Genomic DNA, 24,642 nt, shown 5'->3' with positions numbered 1-24,642 from the left:
GTCTCCTATTTATGGTTGAGAGAGTTATCAACGATCATAATATGTTTGACTGTCCACTTGACCACTCAGGGTAGTGGTAGCTGAAGTTACGTACAATCAGTAGCTTGATAACTACATATATATTGTTGGGATCCTATGCATAAAATAATACATAAACGCAGCGGAAAATCGGATCCCTCCAAAGATCCTTGTGAATACAGTATACTCGTTCTTGCTACTATATCACCTAGAATAGTTACCTTTGTTGTGTGATCGACACAATCATGGTAGCAACTTTGATTCGACAGATCTTGACACGATCAAAATGGTCGAACCTCTACGGTATCCATATGAACACATTTCCTATTCATCGTGCGAACTCATATTCGGAGAAGAAGCACCTTCGTAGTGTTAGCCCCTTTAGAGGTTCGCCCAAGAGAAGAGGAGGAAGAAGATAAGCAAAACATGAAAGAGTATAAAGAAAAACATGAGAAGTGATGAAATTATATAAAAAAAATTAAAAAATTAATTTTAAGAACAGATTAATATTACTAAATTAGTAAAAAAAACTTTATTATTATACGGGAAACTGTCTTAAAATCTCCCATCACAACTTAAATTTTATATGCAGTCTCATGCCTAAAAAGCTTCGTTTCGACTTCCTAATCAAACATAATGGACGCCAATTTACCTAATTGTCCCTCATATTTTTTGATACAAAAGTTACAAAAATAAGTATAATTCATCTTAAAGTCAGCACATTAAACTAGAATCTTGTATATTTTCTATCAAATTGAGCACAACTATTTTTTCACCTTAATTGAATGAGAAATATACTAGATTCTCTTTAAATGATACTCAATTAGAGGGAAAATATACTAAATTTTTTAAAAATAATGCTAAATTTAAGAGAAATTATATTAAGCGGGAAAAAAATCGTGCTCAATTTGATAAAAATATACTCAATTTTTGTTAAAGTTAGAAAGAATTATATCTCATTTTAAATTTTTTATAAAAAAATAAGGATATTTGTACGAGTTATATAGTAAATAAAATTTTATATGTAAGGAGTAAACAAAAAAAATAGCCGTGAAGATGGTATATAAAATTTAAATTGTGATTAGGAATTTTAAGACAATTTACACTTATTATACACTTTTCTTTTGTATCAATTATATATACACGCATATCTGTGTTCTAATAGTTTTGTTTACCTGCATGTATGGACAAGCCACGAATACTAGTGTTAAATTTTTTATTTTTATAATTTAAAATTTAAAATTTAGTGTTTAAATAACAAAAAAAAAAAAGTAAATTAACACACCCACATGTGCAGGGAAACAAAACTTTGAGTGATAATATTATAGTACTTCACTTATTGTGAACTGAGTTAGGCTATCTCTCTCAAATTCAGAAATCTAGCCAACCTTTCAAATTTTTTATTTCACTGGAGAAAAATATTTTACAATACACCATAGTAGAGTTAGTTAAAATTCGAAGTATGAGTGTTTAAGAAACTACTTATCGTTTTACCATTACACCGTGACCCAAGGGGTGTCTTAGGCCTATCTCTTGCAGTTGACATCAGCAGATAACGATGCTCAACGGGATGGCCTATCAGCGTGGTGCTTTGGTTAAACAATCAACTGAATGATGCCGGCAATGACTATTCTTCCAGGACAATGTCACATTACCGCACCTGGACCTTAGCGGTCTAGCAAACTTAGAAATTTGAAGGCATCATTAAATGATCTGATTTTTCAGAAACACTAGAACAGAGAAGAAAGTTAAGTCTCTAACAGATTTCCTTTCACCACGGTTTAGGCACATGCAACTATTTTGGCCATCTGCTTCTCGTCACCGATTCTTGCTCACTTCGGTATAGCATTCATTGTCCAGCCACATGCCAAAGGACATTAGACTTCCCTCGAAACCTTGATTCATAATCCCATTTTGCTACCTAGATAACTAGAGAATTTATATCCACAGAACAAAGTGCTGAAAGATGTCGGTAGGTGAGATAATTCAACCAATCTAAAGAACAGCAGCTTAGTTAAACCCTTTCTCTAGTTAAACCCCCCAAGCTACCACCACCAAATGCGCTTATTTAAATGCCGAGTTCCCATAGCAGCACCTTGCAGTATCACCAAAATGGTGAAGAGTTTCAGAGTGTTGTATCTTCTTCTCAGGCTATTAGCTGCAGCAGCTGCTCTTTCTGCGGCCATCGTCATGGCGACAAGCCATGACTCGACCACCTTGTTAGGCATAACCTTGGAAGCCAAGTTCCAGTACAATCCTGCCTTCGAGTAAGCAACAGTGTTTTCCTTCATTCTTCAAATTTATAAACAAGTTCCAGTTTCGATTAACGCAATCTACCCCTAACTCCACAACCTTCATTTGTGTAGGTTCCTTGTCATTGCAAATGGTATCGGGTTTTGCTACAGCTTAATAGCACTCTTTATACCATCAAGTTTGCTATCAAGATTGGTCATTATGTTTGATGTGGTAAGCACAATGATTTCCATACTGATCTAACTATTTTATTTTATGCACCGACTGCCTTAAACTCTTTGTTACCAAACCATCTACATCTGTATGTAGATTATAGCAATGCTGCTGACAGCTGCCATAGCTGCTGCCGGAGCCATGGCACAGCTTGGGAAGAACGGCAACACTCATGCAGGATGGCTGCCTGTATGTGACCAAGTTCCCAACTTTTGTGATCATGCAATGGGAGCTATGATATGTGCCTTGGTTGGTGTTGTTACCTACCTTCTCATTGTGCTCTACGATGTTCACATGTTGTTGAGTCCTAAGCTGCTTCCATGATCCTTATAACCTATAGAAAAAATTTACATCAATATGTTTAGCTACTATGCAAGAAATTCATGTTCATTTCTTTGCCAATCAATTATACAAGTTGATTGAGATCAATGGTCATTCATCAGTATTTGAGCTTGTAATGTAAGTTGGATGAAACTACCTGACTCCAGTGTAACTGCCTCTCTTTCCAAGAGAGTGGACAATCTTCTTTACTGAAGCTGGGTTGTCACTGAAAGCTCCAAATTTGAAATGAACTATGCAGCTAAGCTTTGGCCAACAAACATGAATTCTCAGTAAAGTTGCTCAGCATCCTTAATTTACCGGAACTCGAACATATCCAAGATGCACAATATCTCCTAATCATGATGAACTTGCTTGCAACTTGAAATTTTTATTTCACTTGATCTCTTTCCTACCCTTTTTCTGAATATAACTGAAATTAAAGCTCTTCAATGCTGATGAAATCTCAGCGGGGAACTTTTTAAAGAATGGAATAAATAGAGAGCCAGATTAATCAGACAATAAGTTATCTCTAAGAGGAAAACAAAACGTGAGATAGGACTAAAATTTATGCTAATCAAAGCATGATGCCATCTGCTTGTCTAGCTCCAAACTTTGTAAGGACACAATTGAACTGCTCTAAATTATATAAAGGAAGAAGAAAAAGCATCATAATAATAAGTGGTGTTTGTTCCAACTATTTAAAATTGGGTACGTGTATGTTCTAAGTCAACAGACTGCATGGTTGTCACTGGTAAACATCTAACTATACAAGTGGTTCGACTTGAAGGAAATTTGCAGATATCAGAAAATATAAGAGGTAAAAGCAATGTCAAGGAAACATACTAGTTGATATTTGAAAGTGACAATCAAATTCATATGGCGCGTACCAAGGCAATTAAATCTAATCAGATTAAAATGGTGGCAAAAACTTAAAAAATTCATATATATGAAGAAGAAATATTTCAAAGAGCAAGTATTGCATAATTGTCACAAGAAATAAGAACAAGTTCATGGATATAAGAAAGAGAAAAATAAATAATAAGAGAATTTATTCTTAATCATTGTTTGTAATGTAGGATAAACAAATCCCCATTTGTGTTTCTTTGAATATATCAAGATGCAAAGCTCTTTATCTTTCTCCTTCCTGAACTTAGGGCAGCAGGTTAATTAGTATAAAAAAAAAAAGTAAAATGGTCAACTCCAAGATGTTACAAACATGGAAATAAGTGGTCAAGAGACTAAGTCAAGTTAGCAACCATAAATAATAAGTACCACATATCAACCAATTAATTACACATTGTTGACATGCCATTTGTGAAAGTTAATCATGTCTAAAATCTTTCATACCCACATATTGAGCAATCTCGTGGAACCACTATATCATTTTGGAATCTCATCTTCTTTTAGGCTTACATGTCTCAAGGAGAACGTGAGGAATCTCATCTTCTTAGTGAGCTTACAGATCTTGAGGAGGAAGTGAATTGCTTCTTCGCTAGAATCCAAGTTGCAGGATCAATTCAACTTTCATAAGGATGGAATATCACTTCCCAAACAATTAAATCATAATACCATGGGAAGTAATTCCTTGATATCAAAAGTTAGCTGATGAATAGTTATGAGATTGCTTAGTCAAAATTCCCTTGCTCTTAATGCCAGTCTGATACAGTCATAATGCCTCCCCCACGCATAATGATACATTTTCTTGTGTACACGCTGCTGTCTTCCTTGACCAAAGAAGGTAATGCATATGCTCAATTATTGTGCTACCATATTCTATTCTAGTGGTCCCTTAACTTCAGGAACCGGACAACATATCAGCAGTTATTAGTGCTTGTTGCCATAAGCACCATAAAGAAAGCTATTCAACAACATAGTGGACTAATTTCACACGATGGAACCTGAATCTGTACATCCTATGATATATTTGGACACTTTACACTTGGGCCAGAAATAGCTTCCAAATAGAATAGATACCATCCCGCTGCAAGAGCAAAGCAATTGCTAAATGTCTCTTGGATCAAATTATGTTTCCTTCCTTTAAATATAACAGCTCAACCAAGCAGACAGCACAATAACTGTCAAGCAACAAGAATATATTAAAAGACCAAAGGAATAGCAATCCGATGCAACATGATTTTTCCATATTTACAGACTTCCATGTGCATATTAGACAGTCTGCTCTGAAGAGAGGGGTGAAGTCAATCTCTCTATATCACTGTTAATATTCTTGAACCCAGTATCTTCTTTCATTTCATTATAGCCTTCATAATCAGTGTCATCCTCATCATCCTCAGTATCATGATCAATATCCATGACTTCCAGTCCATTCTGATCCTTGTGTACATCGTCCCCTTTAGTATACATGACAAATTGATCATCTGATTTAATCAGGGCATCACTGTTCCCAATTTCAGTTACCCGTTCATCAAATCCAGCACAAGTTGAATCAGATCCAGTGGACCATGATAGAGCACTCTCATTGTCATGTTCAATATAAACTGCTTTTTTTTCTCTTTCATTCCACTCAGCAATTAGAGTTCTGACAGAATTATCTATGTTGCTGAAATAACTAATCTCTGAGCCTCCTTCAATTACTAAACTACTTTTTGGTGTTGCTCGCGGCCTCACAAAATAACGGTCATATACATGTTTGCAATTAACCTGTATACTCTTTTTACGTTTCTTGTTGTCAGTTTCCTTGAAAACTATCATGGAGTTTTCATACTTTCTTGATCCCTTCTGAAGGTCACTGGTAGCATCTCCATTCTGACCATGATCCGCTTGTCTTAAATTGGTATGTCCAACATCAGCAAGACCTGAATGCCTGCCTTTAGCATAAATCATTGAATGAGTTTCTGGACAATCATGCTGCAGGTTATCATTGCTGCCAGTAGACACTGACATTTGTATCTGCAATTACAGAAAACATTTAAGAACAAGTATAAACAATTTAAAAGAAAAGCGAGACAATGTGAAGGAAACATCACAACCATCAAATGAACTGCGGAAAATACTCTAAAATTCATTTTGTGAATCCTAGGAAATTCTACCACAAAATTTTAGACTTCAATGACTTGCAAAAGTTTAAATATATGCCTGAGTCATGCTTTGTAAGTAATGCCTAGTAAGCTTTGGTTGTTTTTATAGGAATAGATATTGTTCAAAAATGAGCAATAGATTCTACAGTTGAACAAGTAAAATCTATTAAAGTGAAAATTGTACGAGGTAAAGGGAAGACAAACAAACATAAGTTTTAGGTAATAAAAACCAATTTAATTATTTTAGCAAAAAACTAGTGATATAACCTTAAATAGAGTATAATGGAGGGATAAGATTTATGTAACCCACCCAAATGGTTGGTACTAACATGTCTTTATGATGATGATAGCTTCCAAAACAAAAGATACTAGAATGCCAGATGCCTAATGGATACATAGGAAAATTAGAAGCTCGAGCTAAACTATATATCTTTATTGTACTAAATGGCATCTAATTATTAAATGTATCATGTTCAACTTTCTTAAACGATCTCTGTTTACTGGTATACGCCATCAAAATTATGATATATGGCAAGTTACCCCAATAACCTTATTTATGGTCCAAGTTACCTTCTCACTTGTGCACAAATTGAGGTGGTAGGGAATCATCTTGTCAGATGATAGAAATTGATTGTCCACCTGCATAGAATGATGATTCCTGGACAGGGGATCAGAAGCAGTATTTGGATATAGCAAATTAGGGGCTTTCTGCTTGCCACTTAAATCTGAAGAAAAACTTGTTCTCTTGTCTTTTGGACATTGGTTGATGGCATTCAATTGCTGACCTTGACAAGGAGATGCTGAAGAAGCATTTCCATATTCAGTGAAATTCTGTCCTCCAGAAGATGGTGGTGGCACCTCACAGAATGAATCATTAACTGACGATAACAGACAATCCTTCTTGGACCTTCCATAACTATTTAACCAGCTTGGTTGCATTGGGAAAAACTGATATTCCTGGACAGCCTTGGGAGAACCATCAGGATTAAGTGCATCATCGTCTTGACTGACCAGCGTTGCACCATTAGACAAGTTTGTCACTAAACAACAATCCGAAGTGGGCAAGGAAGTGTACGGCTGCAAAATGAAAAAAGTTAAATGCTTTGCCATTAATTTCTTGTACAATCATTTTGGATGCAAAAGCATTTTGGATGTTGCCACCTAGTTCTAGTAGCTAATATCAGACTGAATAATCTATTTAGTCTCAATCAACAAATTTAAGGCAGGAAATAACATTTAAGTTGCAAATGCAATCTATGAAACTGATGGAGAGACAAGAGACCTTGACCGATTTCAAAGTTTGCCTTTCGGTTACTTTTCCATCACAAGACTGCAGTTGTGCCCTATGCTGTGCTGCAGTTACCAATTAATGAAATTAGCAAGTAACTTAATAAATGATGTGTGTAAATGTATCAGGTAATGCCATAAAGGTTATGCCTAAAAAGACTAAAAGGATTACTAAGTTAGAAATCAACATTATTAAGTGTTGGCATATCTACAGTATGTAATATAGTGTGACTAGATCCTCCGTATATAAACTTCAAATTAATAACGTATACTTGGGTTTAAATGTGCATATGATACCTTGCTTGTGTTAACTTCAAAATGGGAAACAATGAACCACAAGCAAGAGTCCAAGTTAATTACACAATATACTCCGTGAAGGAATTAAACTTCAAATTCAGAACCTGTTCAAAAGCCATTATAGTCAATTAACCACAAACAATGTGGATTGCACTTTTTTATAACCACCCTATGTCAGGGATATAGTTTTAATAATGCAATCAAACCCAACCACCAGTGTAACCAATCAGAAATATAAGTTACATTTGTACTTTGTAGGCATTTGAAACTCAAAAGACAAGTGAGATATACTCCAAACTGTTCATAGAAGGATTGCATGCACTCTTCTAAGGGCTTATCATGCATACTTAGCATATGCCAAAATTATCTATTTGAGTATCAAATAGGATAATTAAACTAGTAGCATGTAAAATAAAATATGAATCATTAATATGAAAAGAATTGGCAAGAGTATAATGATCAACGTGGGCTTTATAGTCCTTGGTCCTAGTTACTTTTGAACGAGTCAAACAACCATTAACAAGTACAAAGGATCATGAACAATATTGATACCTGACGGAGCCTCAAAAGCACCAGGTGGCAAAGGCTTAAAGTCAACGCCAAGAATTGGTCCGTCAGCTCTCACAGGATGTCCGAGCTTTTTCTCAACATGAAGAACTATCTTTTGTAACTCTTGTGGCAAATGCATGCCAAAATCAACAGGCACCAACATTGCACCTGTGGCCACCAACGGTTGCATCATCTCAGATTTCCTACAAGTGGAAGATTCAGTTCCAACCATTGAGTCAGCAACCGACACTGAATTGTAACTGAAGCTGGGACTGCAAAAACCATCCATATTGACCCCTCTCACGTCACCCTCGTTTCTAGATCTGTACCTCCGAGGGCCATGTCTATCCATGTACCTCCGATTCCCGAACCAATATTGGACTTGCTTGTAATCCAACCCAGTCAACTTAGCCAACTCTTCCTTCACGGTCGCAGGTGGATTCTGAGCCACTAAACAGATCAAAAAAGTACGCATCAGAAGAAGAGAAAATTCGACTGAATTAACAGACTTTCTTTTTCACCAATTGAAAGGGAAACTAAAAAGAAAGAAAACAGATTTTGAAGCTGAAAACAGCATGACAAGCGAGAGAACAACCCACCTACATACGCATTCTCAAGGATCTGGACTTGAGACGGGTTCTTCCGCTGCTTTTTGCCCTCCGAAGACAGTAGTACCTCCTCATCTTGCGTCTGCTCACCATCTACTACGCCTCCGTTGTCGTGCTCCATCTGGACCAACGGCTCCAGATTCACGACGAGCCTTCAGAGCATGATCAACCAGAGCGAAAACCGCGACCTCTCCGTTCGCAAAAGGCAGGCGCCGACGTGATGCCGAGGAGAAGTGCGGGGGAATCGGGCGGAGATCACACTGTCGGAAGAGGGCAAGCGCAGCATCATTGCTAGCGGAGTCGATGATCGCGAGGAAAGGGGCAATTAATGCGGCGGAGATCGGAAAGAAACGAGGAAGGATTTGGGGGAGGATCGTAGAGAAGGAGGCGCCTCCTCCGCTGACTCGGTGCGCCACGGGAGAGATTTGAGAGCATTTAATGGGGGCAAAAAGGGAGTTTGGGGACGGAGAAGAAAACCTCAGATCTCGAAATATTTATAGTCTGACTTGAGGAGAAAGGGAAGGGAAGGGAAGGAAGGAAGGAAGGAAGGAAGGAATAAGATGCGTGGTGGGTGGGTTTGGGGTTTAGGTTTTGGTCTCTTTTTTAGATAGCGACTCGTTGGGTTCTCTGTTTTTGAAATATCTGATAAATTGAGTCAGCTTTTTATTGCTGTGGATAAAACTAACTGTTTATACATATGTGGAGAAATTGATCTTCAAATTTCATTGGATTCAAAAGTCTTATTTTATTTAATCTTTAAAATAGTTTATTACTGCACCATACAATAATAACTAAGAATAAAAAAACAATTAATTATGTCAAATAACGTCGAGTCTGGTGATCCTGTCTGAAATCTACGAGAATGTGTGATGGTCTTAATGAATGATGATTTCAAGGAAGATGAACTTCTAGAGATTCGGAAGAGCTCCTCAACGATCCTATGCACAGTGACACGAGCCAACAAAGCGTTAGTGATCTAAGATCGGGGTGGGGATCCCTAGCTAGACTCTCCGACGCTCAAGTCAATTTTTTCTCTCTCGAAGGTGGAAGAAGAAGCAGAAGTACAATAATTAAAGTACTCATAAGTAGAGTTTTGGATGCCAGAGTTGTGTACCTTGTCAACGGAGAGGATCTCCCTTTTATGCTACTTCATATAACCTCCGTAGTTTTGAGGTGATCCCCGATTTGTTAAAATTTGTTAGAAGATTAAGTATCACTTTAGATTTCGTGTATATATTGAGAATACTTTCTGTTAAGCATGTTTCTGCATGTCATTCAAGTCGATCATGTATATATTGAGAATACCTTTTGTTAAGCATGTTTCGTCTGGTCATTCAAGTCGATCGTGTATATATTGAGAATATCTTCTATTAAGTATGTTTCGACCGGTAATATACTAAAAGTTATATAAGGCTAAGTGTCTTTAAGCTCATTCGGGCTTTGTCCGGCCGAGCGCATATAAGCACACTGGTGCTCGCTTGGTCTTCATTCGGTCGGTAATATACTAAAAGTTGTATAAGGCTAAGTGTCTTTAAGCACAGTCGAGCACTGTCCGACTGAGTGTATATAAGCACACTGTTGTTCACTCGGGCTTCATTCGACCGGTAATATACTAAAAGTTGTATAAGGCTAAGTTCCTTTAAGCTCGGTTGAGCTCTGTCCGGCCGAGCGCATATAAGCACATTGGTGCTCGGCCTTCGTCCAGTCTAACTATAATTAATCCGACCATATAAAAATTTCCTACTGATCATCATGGTAAATTAGGAAATATTTGCGGCGGGAGGACTAGAAGTCTAGCATTTTTTAGTTGCAAGTTCCATTTAGAGGAAAATCACTATAAATACGTCATAGCTGGTAATTGAATTGTTCGAACCATGGGTGACTGAGAGACAACCGAGCACCCTTACCGCTGCACCATAACCGCGCCTGAGGGCAAAAGTACAATAATAACTAAGAACAAAAAAAAATGATTAACCAGGATATGTAATATCGAACATGTGGTGACTAACCTAGAAGTTTATCATCCTATAGTTGCAAGTCGCATTTGAAAAAAGAAATCTTATAAATTTGCTATAGTTAGGAATCAAATCATGAATATTTGAGAGACAACTGACTACCATTACCATTGCACCATAGCCCCGGGGCACAATAATAACTAAGAAAAAAAATGATAAATCTAGTTAGTCTCATTGACTAGCCTTGAGGATGACTGGCCCGACCCCACGGAATTTTTCCACCGGTCACCAGGGTAAATCAAGAAGCGTTCGCTATGAATAACCAAGAAGTCTAACATCTTTTAATTGTACGTCCCATTTGAAGGAAACATTTTTATAAATTAAATATATCATAATTAGAAATTGAACTATGAATACATGAATAGTCACTATATTATAGTGTAGGGCACAATAATAACTAAGAATGCTCTTGTAAGACGAGGTGTGAACTGAAGTAGGAAAAATTCTTATGAAAAAAAAATATGCAGGGAGAAAAAGTAAATGAAAAAAAAGAAGAAAAAGGATGGAAAATGCAAAAGAAAAGAAAAGGAAAAAACAAAAGGAAAAAATTGACAAATTTTGATGGGAGCTGGTAGCCGTCTCACTGAATCTCAATCGGTAGAATAAAAGATGAAGTTGCGGTCCTTAAGAGTCTTACACTTGTTGAGAGAGGATAAATTACGTGGAATATTAAAAAAGTTAGACATCATTTTATACCGATTGATAATTAATTTTAAAATCTATCAGAACAATACTCATACATATAGTAACTATATCAATCTATATAAGAGCCCAGAACCTCACAGCCGTGATCACAAGCAAGGTTGTTCCCGGCCATAAGCGAGGCCATGAGTAAATGAGGCAGCTCGTGGCTATGAGCATTAATCCTACGGCATCGTTACAAAGAGAGATAGTTAATAAAATTAACTGACATTATTATTATTATTATTATTTTAACAAAGGAATTCTAGCGAGGCCACCGGTTGAAAAGAGTAAAAAAATCGTTCCGTTCCACTTTGGACGAATATAAACTAATAAGAATAATCTTTATACAAGGTTGTTTTATCCGCACCTCCAAATAAATAAAGTAAAGAGTACTTATCTTTGTCCTCTGGGTGCATTGAATGGAACGGTGGAATAAGATCAATAAGCAGCTTCTGAATGTCAAACAAGTGGTTGAGAAAGAAGTGATGCTTACGGTAAACACAATTTTCAGAACTCTTGATCAGACTTTACATCCCGAAGTAACATTGTATTCTTAGATTAATCCGTTGAACGCCCTAATTTATGCTAGTCAAATTTCCTTAGTCAATTTGCAAGGCTTGAAAGTTGCCATAATTTTTGGAACATCACTCTGAAATTCTTTCAAGTCGAACTAATTAACACTCAACTATTCCATTAGCCGATTCTTGAAAGTATATATTTACAATACAAGTCCACAAGGGAACCTAATTAGAACGTAAATTAATTTTAGATAATCAAATTATAGCCAAATCCATTAATTATAAATCAATACAATTTAACCCAAGATTATAATACACAATTCATGCAGAAATTAATGAGCATATTGGTTCATGTAAAAATGGACATAGAATACCAAATATATGTTGGACGCAATAATCTATTGTTGGAGATATTAGAAAATTAATTGAATTTAAATACACATAATTAAATTTATTTATCTATCAACATGATCTGAGCAGATAATCTCAGGCTGCCAGCAGAGGTTGGTTTTCTGTCAAGTGCTGAAGGCAGACTGCACAGTGACAACCGAATGGACAGAGAGGCCGAGCGGGTAGATCGGCCAAGAAGGAAGATCAGCTCAGTGGGTAGAGTAGTTGTTCGAGTCGAGCGACCGGTCAGACAAGTGTTTGGTTGGGAAAGAGGCTGATCGGGCAGGCAGAGAGGTCGACTGGACAGACAGAGAGGTCGACTGGGCAAACAGAGAGGCAGAGCAGCCGAGTGGTCAAGCGGGCGAGCCGGGCGACCAAGTGAGCATACGGCCAAACGAGCGAAGCAGCTAAGTGAGCAGATCGGCCAAATGTTCGACCGGGCAGAGGGCCAAGCGGTCGAGCGGACCGAGCAAGCGGCTAAGCAAGTGACCAAGCGAGCAGCCAGACAGACTTGCAGCTAAGCGGGCAAAGAGGCCGAGCGAGCGAGTGTTCAGCCGAGCAGACTGAATGAGCAGTCGTGCAAGAGGTCGATCGGGAGGACAGAGAGACCAACCGAGTGAGCGTACCGAGGCCTGTGCTAGACGCAGTTTTCTTGAAACAGATTCGCCCCACCTCCGGCTGTGCTTTGAGGTATACTCGAGTTGTCTGTTTCTCAGGATATAACGGTTAACCGTGATTCCCACCCAGCACTGATGGGCATGACGAATTGAGTGATACCAAACTAATATCACGGGCACTTCGCCGAGCAAGAGTTGCACAACAGAGGAAGAGGGGAACGTAGATGGAGAGCTTATACTTTTCCGTGTGTGTATATTTTACTTGTAGTCGTAGTCTCCTTATATAGGAGCTCCGACCAATGCACAATATTAAGTTTCACTCAACTGCATTAATTTCTAATTAATGCATCCGTTACCCCCTTAAATAAGCAACAAAAAGATCTATGTGATAAAATATTGATTGTTCCACTTGAGTAAATTTTGTTCCAACTGATCCAACATTCAACACACATATGTAGTACTTGCATACGAGTCAACTTGATTCAGTCTAATTCAGATCCTGGATTTACACCCTCTACGTATCACGTGTGATTCAAATGTCTAGAGACACCCAGGTTAGATGATGTGACATAAAAGTCATGATCCAACATAAAGAGAGACTTTAGCTTATCATGTTTTTTTTGCTCTTGAGAATGGAGCACTACTTAGCAAAATTGCTTTTAGGTGGATGAACTTCCATTAAAATACATCTTGAAGGTAAGTGTTGGAAAAAAAATACTAGTTGAGATTTAATCACTACTTTTACTAGTAATTGATAAAATTAATGATCCTACTTATAGTAAACTTCTAAAATAACATCTCCATATCAGGACAACAACATGTTACTTCAATGGAACTAGATGCTCCCTAAGATAAATGTTACCACTAAAGTGACGATTTCACCTTTACTTCAATGGAGCTAGATGCTAAGAAGTGACAAGTGATAAGGACAACCCATGGTTTATGAGGAAAAAGCTAATATTGATCCTAAAAGATTTTAAGGAAGAATATAATTGTAATAATTGCATTTGAATAATAAAGTATATTTTTAAAAATGATAGGATACGCGATCATAGCACGTGTAGGCATCTTTGTTTGGAGGCCCTACTTAGGTTTTTGTGACTTAGTTATGCTAGAGAAAGGGCCTGATTAACAAAGGCGTGCATAGTTAGGGATGGATATGAAGCGACAACTTTAGAGAAGCTAGATTTGAGAGGGTGGTTAATAAGGAGAAGGTTACGTTGCTCGTGAGCATCATCTCATGCTCTTAAGACTTGCATTTGCATTCAAATGCATCACCTATAAAATTAGATAGGTGAACATATATACAAGAAAATACCATTATTGATACATAAAGGCATGTATTAAGATATCAAAATTTTAAAAATTAATAAAGGAATTTTGACTATTAATTAGTATATAGACATACTACTTTATAAACCCTAGATCATGGTCATTAATGCCTTCAAAGTTGCTTGCCCTACTTTTATTCTTGTCAAATATTTCTTTTTCTCTACTCTATAATCTTTTATGTCACCAATTATAGAGTTTGTTCTTTTTTTCATATCTTTTTTTACTATTTCACCTTCTACCAAGTAGATATTTCTAGGCATAGTATTGATTATCTTCTTCTGCAATAAAATTATATTCACCTTTCTTTTATTTTGCATTCCTCTATCATATTTGTTATAGACACAAAAATTATTGTTTATCTTTGTTTGGTTGAAATCTATCACTATCCAAATTGGAATAATTAGCTTTATCATTATAATATATTTTGTTTCTCCTTTTTTGTTTTATCATCACAAATTATTTCCTCCATTATATATTTTGCACATCAATTATCTTCTCCACCGCTTAGGATATATTTGGTTAAAATTATTACGTATAACTTTAGTTATATAATTATCAGATAATTACATAACCAAAGACTATGAAAAATAAAATATAATCTAATATTTTTTTTTCAACCTAAATAATATAATAAAAATTTATTATTTTCATTGATAATCTTAGATGGATAATTAAGATTATCAAAGATAACCTTCAACCAAATATATCTTGTTTGTTCCACTACTATCATTAATATTTTATTATCACCCATTCCATATTTTTTACTATTTCCTTTCTCCATGAAAAAAAAACTATAACGGCAAAATCTAAAACACAATCAGAACTCAAAATAAAATCAAAACCTAAAATGAAATTAGAAGTCAGAACCTAGAATAGAATAGAAATATAACCTAGAAAAGAACTAGAACCAAAATCCAAAGCAGAACTAGAACCTAGAAATAAAAATATAGAAATCAGAACCTAGAGACCATAAATCAAAAACACAAGAATCGAAAATCCGAACTAGAAACTAGAAACTAGAAAGCGAAACACAGAATCTAGAAGCCGAGAGATGGAATCCAAAATTCAAAATAAACCATAACCGATCGAGAGACCCAAAACTAGAAACAGATTTCAATATTTTACGGTCTTCATAAAACATCTTTAGGATATTTATATCATTTAAAATTTAAAAAGATTATACAAATAATATAATAATAAAACATTTGAATGCAATATATTTGATACATCATATTTATATTCATTTAATAGTGAAAAAAAATAAATTAAATAAAATCTATAAACAAAATAAATTTATTTTATATAAAATTTAATTGTAAATTTATTTTTTAAAAAATCATTAATACATAAAAATATTAGAATTTATAAAATTTATTAGGTCTAAAGTAAACACAATCATCTATTAAGTGGAATGATGACTCTTCATGCCCAAAGTAAACACTATCATTAATTTTTTATTATCAATCATTCCATTTAATTTTTTCCCCCTATTTCCTTTTACCATAAAAAAATAGAACTATATCCCAGAATATATGCAAAATCTTAAACATAATCAGAACTCAAAATAAAATCAAAACCTAAAACAAAATTAAAACTCCAAACCCAAAATAGAATAGAATATAATCGAATAGAATAGAATAAAAATATAATCTAGAAAAGAACTAGAACCAAAATCCAAAGCGGAATTAGAATCTAAAAATAAAAATATAGAAATCAGAATCTAGGGACCAACAATAATTAAATTTTATTTTATTAGGTAAGATCGACTATATGAATCATTCTATATCATTAGACTCTATCCCCTATATATTATATTATCATCTATACTAAAATAAATTTTATCTTATTTTATTATTGTTAACTAAGTCTTTTTTTTTATCTTCTTCTTTCTCGTTTGATGCGCATATTTATCATAGTTTCGCATCTCTTAATCAAAGCATTTATTGGCTACTAAAGTATATGCCTGTATCATCTTAAACATATTTATCAGAGTTTTCCTCAATAGATGCAACTCTAACTTTTTTTCTAATACTCTCATATCTTTTTTTTGTTCATCATTATATATCTACACATCCACCTTAGCATCTCATCTCTGTAACTCTCATATTATGCTCATGTGCATGAGTTATAGCTCAACATTCAGTGTCATATAACATAACAGGTCTAACCATCATTTTGTAAAACTTTCGTTTAAGTTTTAGAGGTACTTTACAATCACATAAAATACTTGACGTTCTTTTCCATTTCAACTATCCTGCTTGTATTCTATATAAGACATCTCTCTTAATTCCTTCATCATTTAAAAAAAAAAATAATCCTAAATATTTAAAGCACTCAATTTCATACAACTCATCATCTCCTATCTTAATAATTATCTCATTACGTCTAATATTACTAAACTTAAATTTCATATATTCCATTTTTACTCTACTAAGCCTAAAAGCTTTCACTTCTAGTATTTCTCACCAAACTTCTAGTTTAGTATTTATTCGTTTATGCGTCTTATCTACTAAAATAATATCATCTGCAAATAGCATGCACCACAATACTATGCTTTGAATATGTCCAATGATTTCATTCATGATTAGTATAAGAAGATAAAGACTTAGAGTTGATCCTTAAGCTAACTCTATCTGTATTAGAAATGTTTCAGTTAATCTGCTTGAGGTTTTCACTCTAGTCGTTACATGCTAATACATATCCTTAATTAGGTCAATAATGTTACGCCAACACCTCTCTTTTTTAGAATTCTTCATACAATTTCTCTTGGGCTCTACCATAAGTCTTTTCTAATTCAATGAATATCATGTGTGGATCTTATTTTTGCTTCCAATACTTTTCAATTAGTTTCTTAAGATGTATAACTTCTATTATCGATCTTCCAATTATGAACCCAAATTGATTTTCGATCATCGTGGTCTCATTTCTTAATTTTTTTTCTATTACTCTTTTTCAAAGTTTAATGGTATGACTCATTAGTTTAATACCTTTATAGTTTACACAATTTTATATGTCTCCCTTATTCTTATATAAGGGAACTAAAATACTTAGCCTCTATTGATCCTTTTTTTTATTTTTAATATCATATTAAATAATTTTGTAAGTCATTTAATACCTTTTTCCCTAGGCATTTCCATACTTCTATCAGAATATCATCTGATCTAACAACTTTTCTATTTTGCATCCCATTAATACTTGTTCTACTTCTGAAATTTAAATTCTATAATAAAAATTTAAATTTTTATACTCATTTGACCTACTTAAATTACCTAAATTAAGTTGATTGGATAAGATCTTTTATCTTCCTATCTCCCATTTTAGTTATTCTATAAATGTCTCTTTCCCCTTCTTTTGTATCTAATTTTTAATATAACCGTTCAAAAGTTTCATTATTGCTTTTTAACCACTTTTTTAGCTTTTATATATATTTTTTTAAGTTTTTCCTTAGTTTTATAAATATATAATTCCTTATAGGATGTTCGTTTTTCCTTCACTTTTTTTTATACTTTTTTCATTGCACTATCAAGATTCTTTACTTAGTGGTGCATACCCTTTGACTCACCGAGTACACTTTTGGTTACTATTTTTAACTTTGATATCATCTTATCCTATTTCATATTAGAGTCACTGTATATTTCATCTAATCTTGTATTACTATCTTCTCTTTAAGTATATTTTGTTTCCCATCCTTTAACTTCCACTACTTAATTTTAAGAGTCGTGTATATTTTTCTTCTATTGATACTATGATTGAGACATATATCCAACACTATTAACTTATGTTGGGTAGTTAAGCTTTCTGTAAGGATGACCTTGCAATCTTTATAAATATTTTTATCACTCTTCCTAACCATAAGAAAATCTATTGTAATTTATAATTCTCACTTTTGAATGTGATCAAGTGTTCTTTTTTCTTAAAAAATATATTAGCTAATATAAGTTCACATGTTATTACAAAATTTAATATAATTTTTCTTTTTTCATTTCTTATTTTAAACTCATAATCCCTATGTACCCTATCATATTATTCATTTTTTACTCTAACATGCACATTTAGATCACCTCCTATTAAAATCATTTAATTTGATGAAATATTTTATAATACTTTATCTAGGTTGTCCCAAAATTTTAATTTGGTATTTCCATCTAATACTACGTGAGGTACATATATGCTAATTACATTTCTAGTTTCTTTCACCACTACTATCTTGAGAACGATAATTTTGTTGCCTTTCTAACTACTTCTATGTATACTTTCATTTTTTTTAACAAACTATGTACAAAAATACTCACTTCATTTATTGTTTTACTCTTTTTTATATACTATAACTTAAACCCCGAGTTTTCTATTATATTTATCTTCTCGCCTACCCATTTTGTGTGTTGTACATATAAAATATTAATTTTTCTCCTAATCATTATATCTACAATTTCTATTATTTTATCAATGAGGATTCCTAGCTACATTACATGTTCTAAATTTTAGACTATTAATTTTTTTATAATTTTTTAATTCTTATTCAATCGGTGTGAGAACATAGACTATAATTTTTGTTCCATGTTCCAAATCAGAACCTAGAGACCATAAATCAAAAACTCAAGAATCGAAAATCCAAACTAGAAACTACTAGAATCGGAAACACAAAATCTAGAAGCCGAAAGATGGAATCCCAAATGTGAAATTACCCATAACCGACAGACCAAAAACTAGAAACTCAAGAAATAAAATCCATAACTAAGAACCTAGCTAGAACACATTTTGTTATGTCCTATAACATTATGGAGTTTTGACATCCTTGCGCCATGTTTCTCCAGGAACTAGGACGAACTGCAACTATCTTCACTTCATGACCTTAGCTCTTCACCAGGTAGGAAGAAGATTGAGAGCAATCCTCACTTCTTTTTCTTCTGGGGATTATAATAATATTTCTTAAAACCTTATTTGCTAACGACTGATTATTTAGTCGGCTGAAAAACCTATTGTAATCAATTCTAATAAATGTCATTAGCCAAGGCAACAATCATATCTTCGGCTAGCTTTTAAAAAGAATGTTTAAAAATAACTAATTATATTATCTAAAAATTAATAATATTTTAAAATAAATTATTTTTTATAAATAAGTTATTTAATGTCAATCCATTTATTTGTTTGCCATCTCACTTGCAAATTTTGTGTCTATTAATCATAGTTTTAAGTAAGTCGAATCATGTCTAATATCGAAAACTTTATAATTTGACCACCCATCTATGATAATATATTATAGATGTTTTTTAACACGAAGTTTTTTTATATAGAAGTTTACTCCTTCTATCTCTAGGTTATTTAGCGGTCGGATATAAATTAACTTCATATTTTATTTTACTTCACATAATTTGAGGACAGACTGTGAGAGATGTCTTGGATTAGTACAATCACATTTTGTTATAAATTTAAATAAAAGTTTTGTCATTAGATGTGGAGAAATTTTATCACTAGAGTCATTGATTATCGTAAAAAAATTGTTTGAGCTATCGAATGACATTAGAGCCCACATGTCGACTGGATTAGGAAGAGGAGAAAAGTAATTTTTTTACAAATAAATAATTTTTTGTTGAGTTTTATATGGGTTCTAGAGTTATTTTATGCATCTAATTCTTTATGATTTGTGAAGATATCAACCATCCACTTCCATTATAATACCTACCATCTTATCAAAAAGCATGAAGTTTATTGTGACATACTCATTATAATAACATATCTTTTTTATTCATATTCTTTTTAACATTAACATTCATATTTATAGCTCCCACAATCCACTCAATTATCTTAAAATTATATAAATATATTTTAAAATATTAAAATTTATAATCTTTTAATAAATAAAATTTAAAAAAATATAAAAAAATACAAACACAGGGGCTGGCCCACCCCACGTTGATTGAGAGCGTTTACAATGATGTTAACACCAAAGGGGTATTATAACATCCCAATAACGTATTTATTGTGGATGCTCTGAATGATAATATTAGGATTACAAAGAAATTAATTGTAATAGTTCTCCTACTTGATGTTGAATGAATTGTTTCTACATTGGCCTAGGCCCATAATTCAACCTACATTTTTCCTGTGAAGCCTGAAAGGACATTCTAAATACATAAATCCTATAATATATATTTTTTTCAATATCTTCTAAATTCATGTTTTATAAATTAGTCCTCTGGATCGACAGTTGGTTAGTACATGAGGGTAATGTCATTATGAGATCTGAGAATTAAATCCATACTAATAGCTAGGTGTGACATGCTCTTTCCCATATGTTATTGAACTATACCTAAAACTAATAACCACATTTTGCCATAATGTTTATAAAACTAAATCTTGGTTTGCATAACCATTTGTATCCTAATTCTTATAATGAGTTTTTAAACACAAGTCAAAAGGGCAATTTTTTTTTTACAAATCAGTAAAGGTGCGTCTCACTTAAATTTTTTATCAAAAGAGTATCTCATCCTACTATTTAGTGATGTATAATTATCTAATTATCTTCTGATAGTATTCAGTATTATTATCTCCAACCTAAATCTTGAGAGGCATGTTGTAGCAATTATGATTTTATAACTATTACAATGCATAATTTATTCAACGTTGGTAGAAATTCATAATTATTACAATGCATAATTTATTCAACGTTGGTAGAAACTCATATTGTAATAGTTATAATTTTGTAATTGCTACAATACATATACTTAATTTATTCAATATTTATATGAATTCATATGGTAGAAGTTACGATTTCATAGCTGCTAAGAAACCTAGCCCCTTACTATGCAAATTCGACTTTTCACATAATATTCATATTTATAGTAGTTACAATTTTATAGTTGCTACGATAATACACCCGATCAATTTAGAATTAGGTAAAAAATTAGACATGACGTAACCGTACTTAACAATATAATACTAAAATGTAGTTAGATATTTATACACAATTGAATAGTAGAGTGGGACGTCCTTTTAATTAAAAAAAAATTGAATGTTATTTAGAAAAATAAAAAGGCCTTCTGGATTTTTACTTTTTTTTTATTCAGATATTATAAAAGAAAACAAAGATTTTATAACTATATATTTAATTATAAATTTGAGATATTAGAAAAGAAATTGATTTTACTAACAGTGACGTGCCATGAATTCTTCATTTATTAATCTCATAACTTTCTCAATCAAACCATTTATCTATCCATCAATGCATATATTTTTATTTTTTTTATTTTGATGAAATCAACGCATATATTATATTGTTAAGAGAACAAGAAAACTTTCAATACGCCAAGAGACAATTAAGACACTCACCTTCATGGTTCAGGCTTCAGGTATGTAGCGGCATTCAAATTACGTCTAATTAATGTTCATTAATGTTGGTCACAATTTAAGATCGAGATGGAATCGAATAAATCAAAAACACTAAGATTTTTTTTTTAAAATAAAAAAAATAAAATTCTAAATTAACTAAATTAAATTGATCTTCACTCTACCATTAATTAGAAGTTTAAGAGAAAAAACAAACATGAAAGTTAAAGCTGAAACCAACTCAAAAGATTCAGATTTCAGATCACTGAGCTGGTGCTATTGCTACCAGCCCCAAACCACTCTACACCTAAAGTTTTGTCTTAAGTATGAACATGATTTACTTTCTTCGTGTTGATCCTGACATTGATTGACTGAGACATTGAACGAATGTATTCGTTTTTTACCACCTTAGCATGGGATGGACATGTGGATTTGGTGGCACATCGCTTCCATGACATTTCATTATGCATGCGTTGTCATACTTCACTCGAACATAAAGAAAATCTGAATGAAGCATTTCTTCTCATTTGATACCATCCGATAATAATATTTCTCCAGTGCACGATTAGTAAGCCGCAAATCATAATTTGCTAGTATAGTAACTTATTAAGGTTTCAGAACTTGATTCTTTATAAAAGATCACTACGAAAAGGAAAACGAATATTAATTTATGCAGAAAGCATCGTCAGTGAGATCCAATGAAACTGCAAATTTTTACCAACATCCTTCAACAAAATATCGAGTGTCTTTGATTTTGAATTGATTTTAAATTTTGAAAGGCTCTCAGTATTTAATATATTTAGTACTTGATGCTACCCGAGTAAACCCAACTAACCGCGGGAGCACGACCAGCTTTGGCCCGAACAACCCCATCGAGGGCCTACTATGAAGGAATCAGGTTAAGTTGGATCTTTCATATGTTCACCTCTACGCACTTCTAGTGCAGGTATTGATCGGTGGCTTATATTTAGATGAAGCTGATGCGAGAGTTATGGAAGAAAAAAAATCTGTTAAGATTTCTTATAACAAAATTCTGTTATTATTTTATCATATCTAAGGTTTATGCACTATTTATAAGGATCATTGTAAACCTATTGTACAGTGACAAAAATCATGGAATATGATTCTCTTATATAGAGAGAATTCTAATAAAGCTTCGACCATTTTTTTGGAGTGGGCACATGGCCGAATCATGGTAACTCTTCATCCTCCTCCTCCTCTTCTTCTTCTCCTTCCTCGTATTTGCTCCTTTTGTGTGTCTTTGTCTCATTGTTCCGCGTTATCTCTTTCTCTCTCTTCCTCTTCTTCCGCATTAAAGGTTGAGAGGTGTTGGCCCCTCTTTGCGCAACAATTGATATCAGAACTATAGGTTTTGACTTCAATATGTCGGGACGACTCCTACGAAGTTTGATATGATGAAATTTGATGGAACAAGGAACTTAGGATTATGGTAAAGAAGGGTCAATGACTTGCTAGTACAACAAGACATGATAAAGGAGCTATGAGAAAGGAAACCGACAAGCATAGAGAGATCATATTGGGAAGAACTTCAGGCGAAGACAGTGACAACAATCGGACTTTGTCTTACGAATGATGTGCTGTACCATATCATGGACGAGAAGTCACCGGTGGTAGTTTGGTAAAAGTTAGAAAGCTGATATATGTCAAAGTCATTGACAAACAAGTTGTATCTCAAACATAAATTGTTCGGACTGAAGATGACAGAAGGAATCGATCTGAGCAGTACATCAACGTATTCAACCATATTGTGAGTGATCTGAAGCGGGTTGATGCGAAGATTGAAAATGAAGACAAGGCACTGAAGTTGTTGAATTCTCTACCTTCGTCTCATACGTATGAGAATTTGGTTACTACTTTAATGTTGGGTAAGAAAACTCTTAAATTGAAGGAGATCACAGGTGCGTTGCTAGATATTCACCAAAGGAAGAAAACAAGCGATAAAGTTTCTCATGGAAAAGGATTTATGGTAAATAGCAACCAAGAATGTGGTAAGAACAAATCTCAGCATGGATCGAGTAACAACGACAAGACTCGTTCTAAGTCGAGAAGGAAGAAGGTGATCACGTGCTACAAATGTGGAAGTAAAGGTCATATCAAGAGAGATTGTCCAGAGATAAAAAAACATGCTGCAGAGGATAAAGGTAGTTCGACAAAGTCTGCAAACATAGTTGAAGAGGAAAATTCAGAAAGCGGTGATGGAGATATGCTATCAATTATGTCGAGTTCGGAGCAGGTGACAGATACATAGATTTTAGACTCTACATGTTCATATCACATGACTCTAAACAAGAATTGGTTTGACACCTATAGGACAGTGGATTCTGATTCAGTGTTGATAGGAAACGATACGTCATACAAAGTTATCGGCATAAGGAACATCAAAATCAAGATGTTTGATGGTGTGATCAAAACCCTATGGGATGTCAGACACATATCAGAGTTACGAAAGAACTTGATCTCGCTGGCACACTAGATGGTATTAGTTGTAGTTACAAATCAGTAAGCGGGGTGATAAAAGTCAGTAAGGGAGCTTTGACGGTAATGAAAGGATAAAAGTTAGCAGGAAACATCTATAAGTTGATATGGACTATAGTAGTAGGTAGAATTACCTCGATGGAGTCTGAATCAGACAATACTATCTTGTGGCATATGTGGCTAGGGCATATGAGTGAACGTGGGATGCTAGAGCTTCACCAAAAGATTTGTTGAAGGGTGTCAAGAAGTACAAGCTTGAATTCTGCAAATCCCGTGTTCTTGAGAAACAGAGCAAAGTGCAATTCAAGATGACAACAAACAAGACGAACGAGATTCTGAACTATGTACATATGGATTTCTGGGGACCAACCAGTGTAGTATCACGTAGAGGACACTTGTATTTTGTGAGTTTTACTGATAATTACTCATGAAATATCTGGGTATACTTTATGCGTCACAAGTTAGAAATTTTTACAAAGTTTAAATTGTGGAAAGCTGAAGTGGAGAACCAAACCAGAAGGAAGATCAAATATCTTAGATCAGACAATGGGACTGAGTACACAGATTCAAAGTTTCAAGAATTTTGTAAGCAGCATGGGATAATGAGATATTTCTCGGTTCGCAAGACACCTTAGCAGAACATGATAATGGAAAGGTTAAACAGAACAATCATTGAGAAG

The 24,642-nt window shown here is 33.9% G+C and overlaps 2 protein-coding genes across 2 annotated transcripts; one reads left to right on the top strand and one right to left on the bottom strand.

Moving 5' to 3' along the window:
* The first annotated feature begins 1,387 nt into the window (after positions 1–1,387).
* On the top strand, positions 1,388–3,019 carry LOC122018890 (CASP-like protein 1C1). The gene is made up of 3 exons (XM_042576350.1): positions 1,388–2,285; positions 2,385–2,484; positions 2,581–3,019. The coding sequence occupies exons 1-3, from the start codon at positions 2,077–2,079 to the stop codon at positions 2,806–2,808; spliced, it is 537 nt and encodes a 178-aa protein (XP_042432284.1). The 5' UTR covers positions 1,388–2,076; the 3' UTR covers positions 2,809–3,019.
* Positions 3,020–4,430: 1,411 nt separating this feature from the next.
* LOC122018889 lies at positions 4,431–9,122 on the bottom strand. The gene is made up of 5 exons (XM_042576349.1): positions 8,576–9,122; positions 7,980–8,426; positions 7,126–7,196; positions 6,414–6,920; positions 4,431–5,715 (listed from the first exon to the last, which is right to left on the bottom strand). Exons 1-5 carry the CDS (start codon positions 8,703–8,705, stop codon positions 4,972–4,974), a joined length of 1,899 nt encoding a protein of 632 aa, XP_042432283.1. The 5' UTR covers positions 8,706–9,122; the 3' UTR covers positions 4,431–4,971.
* Positions 9,123–24,642: the final 15,520 nt, after the last annotated feature.

Source organism: Zingiber officinale, chromosome 9A, assembly GCF_018446385.1.
Source record: "Zingiber officinale cultivar Zhangliang chromosome 9A, Zo_v1.1, whole genome shotgun sequence".
Classification (NCBI taxonomy): Eukaryota; Viridiplantae; Streptophyta; class Magnoliopsida; order Zingiberales; family Zingiberaceae; genus Zingiber; species Zingiber officinale.
Note: the sequence above shows the minus strand (reverse complement) of the source record. Positions and strands in the feature narration are given on the sequence as shown.